Here is a 9593-nt window from a genome sequence, read left to right on the forward strand (position 1 = left end):
GACCCCCTGATTCAGGGTGACCTGTAAGACTGACTGGACTGGGGCTCCCCAGGACCAGGGCTGGGGGGACCCCCTGATTCAGGGTGACCTGTAAGACACACTGGACTGGGGCTCCCCAGGACCAGGGCTGGAGACCCCTGATTCAGGGGGACCTGTAAGACTGACTGGACTGGGGCTCCCCAGGACCAGGGCTGGAGACCCCTGATTCAGGGGGACCTATCAGACTAACTGTACCCCAAGGTTCCCTCTGTGTCTCCCCACTCTGCTTTCTGGCAGGCAGCCTGCTGGTCAGCTCTGCTCCTGCCCCGTCCCCCCCAGTTCCCCAGGAAAGAAAACAAAACTCTGGAGAAACGCGACTTTCCGAGAGGAAAATATTTATTCAGATCGGCCGTCTGTCAGAGTCAGGAGTGCAGTCCCACACAGACGCGTCTCTGCCCCGGGCCGTCTGGGGGCGTCGTGCTCCAGGCCACGCGCAGGCTCGTGGATTCACACTTCTAACTGCTGGGGCGGAGAGGAGACAGCTGCACCGGCACCTCCCAGTCACCAGGGCTCTCTCCATCACCTCTCCCTGATACTCCCTCTCTCCTGACCTCCCTCTCCCTATCATGCCTTCTCTCTCTCTTTCTCTTTCCTCTCCTTCACTGTTATTTCCTCCTCCTCTCCCTCTCTCCTCCGTCTCTCCTCCATCTCTCCCTCTCTCTCCCTGTCATTCCTTCTCTCTCTTTCTCTCTCCTTCACTGTTATTTCCTCCTCCTCTCCCTCTCTCCTCCGTCTCTCCCTCTCTCTCCCCTCACTACTGACCTCTTTCTCTATAATTATTTCTGCCTCCTCCTCTCTCTCTATCTCCCCCTATTATTCCCTCTATCTCTTCCCTGTGTCAGCATTCCCGTGTTCCCAGGATCCGATAAGGCGGAGCACAGTCCCGGTATATGACCCCCTCCGGCTACACAACATCAGCCTTCCTGCAGAGTCACCAGGAGCTAAAGTCCAAACCGGAGCCAAAGTCCAGACTGACGCCAGAGGTCTACCGCGCGCCCCTGTTCCAGACAGGGAGCGTGAGCGACGACAGAAACCACATGGTGGCGCTGTGACTTGTCCGTCCCCTGTGAAAAACCGCAGGTCTGGTGTTTCTGCCCCGGCCCCCGGGACGAGACTGAGGGAGGGCAGGGGGGGAGGGGTGTCTCCCAAAAACAGGGCTCAGGGGGAAACATGATAGGGGGTCACTGGCTTTTTAAATGGGTTCAGAGCATGTTGGCAGGTCCCGGTTTCGAAGGGAGGCTTGGCTGGAGCAGGTGGGGGCGCGGGGGGCGGGGGGAGGCTCAGCGGTACTCCACCAGCGCAGAGGCGGTCCGGGACAGCCGCGCGGGGAGCGGGGGCGGGGACGAGGAGGGCGACGGAGACGGAGACGAGATGGGCGTCAGGGTGACGTTGTACAGGTTGGCGATGAAGGTCTCCCAGCCTCGGCGGAGGGCACTGTCGATGGCCTGGGCAGGAGACAGGAGACAGGAGAGTGGGCAGGAGACAGGAGAGAGGGCAGGAGACAGGAGACAGGAGACTGGGCAGGAGACAGGAGAGAGGGCAGGAGACAGGAGACAGGAGAGTGGGCAGGAGACAGGAGACAGGAGAGAGGGCAGGAGACAGGAGACAGGAGAGTGGGCAGGAGACAGGAGAGAGGGCAGGAGACAGGAGACAGGAGAGTGGGCAGGAGACAGGAGAGAGGGCAGGAGACAGGAGACAGGAGAGTGGGCAGGAGACAGGAGACAGGAGAGAGGGCAGGAGACAGGAGACAGGAGAGAGGGCAGGAGACAGGAGACAGGAGAGTGGGCAGGAGACAGGAGAGAGGGCAGGAGACAGGAGACAGGAGAGAGGGCAGGAGACAGGAGACAGGAGAGTGGGCAGGAGACAGGAGAGAGGGCAGGAGACAGGAGACAGGAGAGTGGGCAGGAGACAGGAGAGAGGGCAGGAGACAGGAGACAGGAGAGTGGGCAGGAGACAGGAGAGAGGGCAGGAGACAGGAGACAGGAGAGTGGGCAGGAGACAGGAGACAGGAGAGTGGGCAGGAGACAGGAGAGAGGGCAGGAGACAGGAGACAGGAGAGTGGGCAGGAGACAGGAGAGAGGGCAGGAGACAGGAGACAGGAGAGTGGGCAGGAGACAGGAGAGAGGGCAGGAGACAGGAGACAGGAGAGTGGGCAGGAGACAGGAGAGAGGGCAGGAGACAGGAGACAGGAGACTGGGCAGGAGACAGGAGAGAGGGCAGGAGACAGGAGACAGGAGACAGGAGACTGGGCAGGAGACAGGAGAGAGGGCAGGAGACAGGAGACAGGAGAGTGGGCAGGAGACAGGAGAGAGGGCAGGAGACAGGAGACAGGAGAGAGGGCAGGAGACAGGAGAGAGGGCAGGAGACAGGAGACAGGAGAGTGGGCAGGAGACAGGAGAGAGGGCAGGAGACAGGAGACAGGAGAGTGGGCAGGAGACAGGAGACAGGAGAGTGGGCAGGAGACAGGAGAGAGGGCAGGAGACAGGAGACAGGAGAGTGGGCAGGAGACAGGAGAGAGGGCAGGAGACAGGAGACAGGAGAGAGGGCAGGAGACAGGAGACAGGAGAGTGGGCAGGAGACAGGAGAGAGGGCAGGAGCTACTCCCACTGGCTGCTGTGACTTTGGGTTTCGAGGAACAGAAGCCCGTGACTGCTCAGTGTGTGAGGGGGAGGGAGAGGGATTTCTGCTCTGTGTTTACCAGCCTGGGAAGCTCATCTGCCCCCAGAGGGGGCTGCACTGTATTCCACTGCAGCTCAGCCTCTCCGTTCCGGAAGGGACTGTGAGATCTGGCTCTCCCGCCGTCTGGAGCACCTGGATGTACCCCACACGAGCACCTCATGCATGCAGGCCTGAAACGGTACCCCCTACTGTACCGTGGTGTTAGTGTCACCTCTCGTTTGTGCTTGGTGTTGGTGTGTGGTGGTTATTAGCGTGTTTCCTCGCCGATGAACAGTTCGCTAGCAGTAACAGCGCCCCCGCACTGAGCGCGCTGGAAGGTTTCTGGAGTGTTTCAGACACAGTACATTTGGCTGAACTCTCCTGGCTGGGGGGGCAGGGGACGAGGAGGCTGGGACCCCCCCCGCAGAGAGAGGGGTGACCCAGGGGCAGCTGCAGAAGTGGGGTCGGGGTGCAGGAGGGAGAGAAGGGGGTCACGTACAGTAAAGTGAGGAGGGATTGAGAATTACCGACGGCCGAGACTGGCTGAACCCCCCTGAACTTTCATTAGAAACTTCAGTTAAAGACTAGGGGACCCCCCCACCCCCGATCAAAGACTAGGGAACCCCCCTACCTTTCTGTATCTCTTCAGGGCGCTTGGCTTGGCCAGCTGCTTCGTCTCTGCCCCCTCCTCCGGCCCGGCTCTCTCGCTCCTCTTCCTCCCCGCGATCAGACTCCTGTCGTCGGCCTCCTCTCGCGCCCCGAAGTGGACGAGCGGAGGCTGGGGGGGGGCGGTCACTGCGGCGACGGCCGGCCAGTCCGTGCCCGCGTCCGCCAGCACCCCAGTGGCGCTCCCGGCGAGACCTGAGGACAGCCGGGGGGGGTGGGGGTCAGAGTTCATGCTGGAGGTCACAGGGGTTAAAGGTCAGGCCCGGAACGGAAAGGTTAAGGGTCACGCCCTGACCTGGTTCGGCGGGGTCCCGCGCGGCTTTCCTCTTGGACTCCCGGCGCCACCGGCTGCTCCGGCGCTCCGGCCCGCCCCTCAGGAGCGCGGTGCCGCCGTCGTCCTCCAGCATGCCCTGGTTGAAGTGGAAAACCCCTGGCTCCGGAGCCTCCCGCCCGGAACGCCGCCCGCTCTCCCTCTCGGCCTCCGCCTCCTCCAGCCGCCCGTACGCCCGGGATCTCCGGGAGCTCATCCGGACGGATCTGCCGGCGCTCTTCCCGATGGTCATGGCTCTGGGAAGCGGAACATCAGGAGGTCGTTGGATTCCCCCGTCCAACCAGCCGGCCAGCGCACCGTCCGGCCACACACCCCTGGACACTCCTGGGGGCAGGACAGGGCGCGGCCAGGCTTGAGGGGCAGGGGGCCAGAGAGTCGTCAGAGACCAGAGACCGGTCAAGACAGCAGAGACCGGTCAAGACAGCAGTGACTGGTCAAGACACCAGAGACCGGTCAAGACAGCAGTGACCAGTCAAGACAGCAGAGACCGGTCAAGACACCAGAGACCGGTCAAGACAGCAGAGACCGGTCAAGACAGCAGTGACTGGTCAAGACACCAGAGACCGGTCAAGACAGCAGTGACCAGTCAAGACAGCAGAGACTGGTCAAGACACCAGAGACCGGTCAAGACAGCAGAGACTGGTCAAGACACCAGAGACCGGTCAAGACAGCAGAGACCGGTCAAGACAGCAGTGACCAGTCAAGACACCAGAGACCGGTCAAGACAGCAGTGACCAGTCAAGACACCAGAGACCGGTCAAGACACCAGAGACTGGTCAAGACACCAGAGACCGGTCAAGACAGCAGAGACTGGTCAAGACACCAGAGACCGGTCAAGACAGCAGTGACCAGTCAAGACACCAGAGACTGGTCAAGACAGCAGAGACCGGTCAAGTACACAGAGACTGGTCAAGACAGCAGTGACCGGTCAAGTACACAGAGACCGGTCAAGACAGCAGTGACCGGTCAAGTACACAGAGACCAGTCAAGACACCAGAGACTGGTCAAGACAGTAGAGACCGGTCAAGTACGCAGAGACCGGTCAAGACAGCAGAGACCGGTCAAGTACACAGAGACTGGTCAAGACAGCAGAGACCGGTCAAGACACCAGAGACCGGTCAAGAACACAGAGACTGGTCAAGACAGCAGAGACTGGTCAAGACAGCAGTGACCGGTCAAGACACCAGAGACTGGTCAAGTACACAGAGACCGGTCAAGACAGCAGAGACCGGTCAAGACACCAGAGACCAGTCAAGACAGTAGAGACCGGTCAAGAACACAGAGACCGGTCAAGACAGCAGAGACCGGTCAAGAACACAGAGACCGGTCAAGACAGCAGAGACCGGTCAAGTACACAGAGACCGGTCAAGACAGCAGAGACCAGTCAAGACAGTAGAGACCGGTCAAGAACACAGAGACCGGTCAAGACAGCAGAGACCGGTCAAGAACACAGAGACTGGTCAAGACAGCAGAGACCGGTCAAGTACACAGAGACTGGTCAAGACAGCAGAGACCAGTCAAGACAGCAGTGACCGGTCAAGACAGCAGAACAGAGTCGCTAACAGAGTGAACTTGTGCATGACCTGCAGCCCAAAGAAATCTCAGCTTTCAAAGGGTGAGCAAAGAACCGAGAGCTTCACACACACACACACACACACACACACACACACACACACACACACACACACACACGCACACGCACACAGAGAAACTTTTCCAGAATCGAACAGGATAGTTTCAGCGAGCCCGACGCGACTCTCAGACCTGCGCCCCGGGACCGGAGACAGGAGTGAAGCGATCAGCCTGAAAGCGCCGTGCGCAGGACACGCGTGACACGCAGGACACGCACCGGGGCGTCCCGGGACATCTCCCAGCGCGCGGCCGCGTCGCGGCGGGGCGAAGGTCGCGCGGCGGGGCGGATCAGAGCGACCGCGGCTCCAGCGTCACCCAGACTTCGGCACGAGGGATCAGAAAGCCTGCACGTCACTGCTTCAGGACGCGGGCGCTGCGGGCGCGAGGGTCCCCAGCGAGCAACGAAAGAAAGTTCATTTTGATCGGCCTCGGTATTAATACAATTCATTGCTTAATGGCACGGGCATATTACAAGCACACAGGCAGAGAGACACACAGATATACACCTAGACAGCTAGACAGACAGGTAAACTGCTGGACAGGTAGAAGATTATACAGCTGGACAGGTAGACAGACAGTTATACAGGAGACAGACAGGTAAACTGCTGGACAGGTAGAAGATTATACAGCTGGACAGGTAGACAGACAGTTATACAGGAGACAGACAGGTAGACAGACAGTTATACAGGAGACAGACAGGTATACTGCTGGACAGGTAGAAGATTATACAGCTGGACAGGTAGACAGACAGTTATACAGGAGATAGACAGGTAAACTGCTGGACAGGTAGAAGATTATACAGCTGGACAGGTAGACAGACAGTTATACAGGAGACAGACAGGTATACTGCTGGACAGGTAGAAGATTATACAGCTGGACAGGTAGACAGACAGTTATACAGGAGACAGACAGGTAGACAGACAGTTATACAGGAGATAGACAGGTATACTGCTGGACAGGTAGACAGACAGTTATACAGGAGATAGACAGGTATACTGCTGGACAGGTAGAATATTATACAGCTGGCCGGTAGACAGACAGTTATACAGGAGACAGACAGGTAGACAGACAGTTATACAGGAGATAGACAGGTATACTGCTGGACAGGTAGACAGACAGTTATACAGGAGACAGACAGGTAGACAGACAGTTATACAGGAGAGAGAGAGGTAGACAGACAGTTATACAGGAGATAGACAGGTAGACAGCTGGACAGGTAGACCGACAGTTATACAGGAGACAGACAGTTAAACAGTTAGAGAAATACACAGACAGCTAGACAGACAGATATACAGCTGGACAGACAGATAGAGACAGGTACAGGTACAGGTACAGGTAGACAGGCAGGAGGAACAGAAAGACAGACTCCCTCACCTTGCCTGGCTGGGGCAGCTCTTGGTATCTGGTCCTGGCACCTGCCTGTGCTCTGCCCAGGTTCAGCTGGCACACAGGCGGAGAGACAGAGGGCGAGCCCCAGTCCAGACCTCTGCCTCTGTAAGAGTGGGAGGAGCAGGGCGTCACCATGCTGGGAGTTTCCAGCCTCGCAGTTGCCAGCGTGTGTGATGAGTGTGTGTGTGTCATTGTGTGTGTGTGTGACTATGTGTGTATGTCACAAAGCTGAGCGTTGCTGGTGTGTGTATGTGTGTGTGAGAGTGTGTGTGTGTGTGATGGTGTGTGTCCCAGTGCTGTGAGCCAGTGATGGTGTGTGTGTTTGAGGGTGTGTTGTGTATGTGTGTGTATGAGTGTGTGTGTGTGTGATGGTGTGTGTCCCAGTGCTGTGAGGCAGTGATGGTGTGTGTGTTTGAGGGTGTGTTGTGTATGTGTGTGTATGAGGGTGTGTGTGTCCCCATGCTGTGAGGCAGTGATGGTGTGTGTGTTTGAGGGTGTGTTGTGTATGTGTGTGTGTGAGTGTGTGTGTGTGTATGAGTGTGTGTGTGTGTGTGAGGGTGTGTGTGTGTGTGATGGTGTGTGTCCCAGTGCTGTGAGGCAGTGATGGTGTGTGTGTTTGAGGGTGTGTTGTGTATGTGTGTGTATGAGGGTGTGTGTGTCCCCATGCTGTGAGGCAGTGATGGTGTGTGTGTTTGAGGGTGTGTTGTGTATGTGTGTGTGTGAGTGTGTGTGTGTGTGTGTGTGTGAGGGTGTATGGGTGTCCCAGTGCTGTGATGGCGTGCTGCTGTGGTCTGACAGCTGACCAGTACGTGACAGTAGCCACAGCAGTCAGTTCCCCTCTCTAGCCACACAGCGCTGTGTCACTCCTGCCTGCTGAATGTGACTCACAGTGCGGAGCTCAGACGGTCACCTGCTCTCTCCGGACAGCTGCGTGGGGGACACCGAGCCCTGGGGTGCAGGGAGACTGGGGTCCCCTACCACTGGACATGAGACAGGGGACACAGAGCCCTGGGGCGCAGGGAGACTGGGGTCCCCTACCACTGGACAGAGACAGGGGACACCGAGCCCTGGGGCGCAGGGAGACTGGGGTCCCCTACCACTGGACAGAGACAGGGGACACCGAGCCCTGGGGCGCAGGGAGACTGGCGTCCCCTACCACTGGACAGAGACAGGGGACACCGAGCCCTGGGGCGCAGGGAGACTGGGGTCCCCTACAACTGGACAGAGACAGGGACACTGAGCCCTGGAGAGCAGGGAGACTGGCGTCCCCTACCACTGGACAGAGACAGGGGACACCGAGCCCTGGAGAGCAGGGAGACTGGGGTCCCCACACATACAGGACCCTGGGGGTCACCTCTCACTGGACAGCACCCTGGACATCAGGGGGTGCTACACCAGCAGGTATGCTGGCAGTTTTGTACCCAAGAAATGCGCTGCTTCTAATAGCTGGATTAGAAGCCTGTCTTGCCTGGTCCTATACTGGCCTGTCTTCTGGCTTTTAGTGCTGTGCACCGGTGTACAGAGCTCATTAAGATTCACTTTCCCAGCGTTCGTAATGACGGCTTGCTTCTGAAACACGCTGAACCGCACACAGCACCTTCGGCTCCCTGCCCTGCCCTGCAGCCGCAGTCCTGAGTCCAGTCTCGGCTCCAGGGATCTGTCTCTGTCGGCGTTTTACCTGGGAGCCCCACGACCTCCTCCGGGATGGTCGGAGCCGGCTTCTCTCCGACGGCCGGATAGACGAGGCGCACTGCCACCTCGTGTTCAATATCGATCACTTCGCCGGGGTCGAGCGAGAGTCGAGCATGAGCGCCTACCGCCCTCTGGCGGCGGGATGGATTATGGCACAGACAGGGGGCTCCCTGCTCCGAAACCGGGGACCCCACCGCCACCCCCCTTCCTGGTGCAGGTGATCCCTTTACTCTCGCTGAACCCAAGTATTTAGAGTAAACACTTCGCCCTTGGCAGTACGGGCGCAGCAATATCAGACGGTGACAGACGTCCAGCTTTATTAAGACCTGGAAATATGCATAAATAATCATAATAATAATTTCTTACACTTATATAGCACTTTTCTGGACACCCAAAGCTCTTTATAGGTCATGGGGATCCCCTCCAGCCCCGCCAGTGTGTACCCCCCACCTGGTGATGGATGGAGGAAGCTTGTTTTCACCAGGCTGGGACAAAGGTCAGGGGTTTGCTAAAGCTCTTTACGAGAACGTTGATTCATCACAGGCAGTTGAGAACACAGAGTTCATTGAAATCGCTTCATCACTGGGGAGAAGCAGGGCCCCTGCTGTATGTGCTTCGGGATGGGGGGGGGGGAATGCAAATCCTTTGGCTCAGGTTGGCACAACCCCCCCCCACAGGAATGAGCAGATTTCTCAAAACAGCCTGGTGGTGGAACAAGCTGCCCAGCCGATCGCCTGGCTTCTCTCAAGACCCAGCTGGACGAGACTGTTCAATCAGGACTTGAGGCACCGCTTTACACAGAGGGGGGTGGGGGTGTGGAACAAGCTGCCCAGCCGATCGCCTGGCTTCTCTCAAGACCCAGCTGGACGAGACTGTTCAATCAGGACTTGAGGCACCACTTTACACAGAGGGGGGTGGGGGTGTGGAATAAGCTGCCCAGCCATTCGCCTGGCTTCTCTTGAGACCCAGCTGGACGAGACTGTTCAATCAGGACTTGAGGCACCACTTTACACAGAGGGGGGTGGGGGTGTGGAACAAGCTGCCGAGCCCTGCTGTTGAAGCTGCTATCCTGGCTTCTCTCAAGACCCAGCTGGATGAGACCCTCCAGGCGAGACAGGAAGCACTTCTTTGCACAAAGAGTGGTGGGTGGGTGGTACCCCGGCTTCTCTCCAGACCCAGCTGGGAG

General features: G+C 58.2%; 1 protein-coding gene across 2 annotated transcripts; it reads right to left on the minus strand.

Moving 5' to 3' along the window:
- Nucleotides 1-1241: 1241 nt before the first annotated feature.
- On the minus strand, nucleotides 1242-6792 carry LOC148810001 (uncharacterized). 2 transcript variants are annotated; one of them, XM_088909157.1, is made up of 4 exons: nucleotides 6701-6792; nucleotides 3659-3930; nucleotides 3329-3558; nucleotides 1242-1484 (listed from the first exon to the last, which is right to left on the minus strand). In XM_088909157.1, exons 2-4 carry the CDS (start codon nucleotides 3924-3926, stop codon nucleotides 1320-1322), a joined length of 663 nt encoding a protein of 220 aa, XP_088765283.1. In that variant the 5' UTR covers nucleotides 3927-3930; nucleotides 6701-6792; the 3' UTR covers nucleotides 1242-1319. The 2 variants fall into 2 exon arrangements, with proteins under 2 accessions (XP_088765283.1, XP_088765284.1); XM_088909158.1 differs by lacking the exon at nucleotides 6701-6792 and adding an exon at nucleotides 5544-5624.
- Nucleotides 6793-9593: the final 2801 nt, after the last annotated feature.

Source organism: Atractosteus spatula, unplaced genomic scaffold (assembly GCF_055471065.1).
Source record: "Atractosteus spatula isolate fAtrSpa1 unplaced genomic scaffold, fAtrSpa1.hap1 Scaffold_104, whole genome shotgun sequence".
Lineage (NCBI taxonomy): Eukaryota > Metazoa > Chordata > Actinopteri > Semionotiformes > Lepisosteidae > Atractosteus > Atractosteus spatula.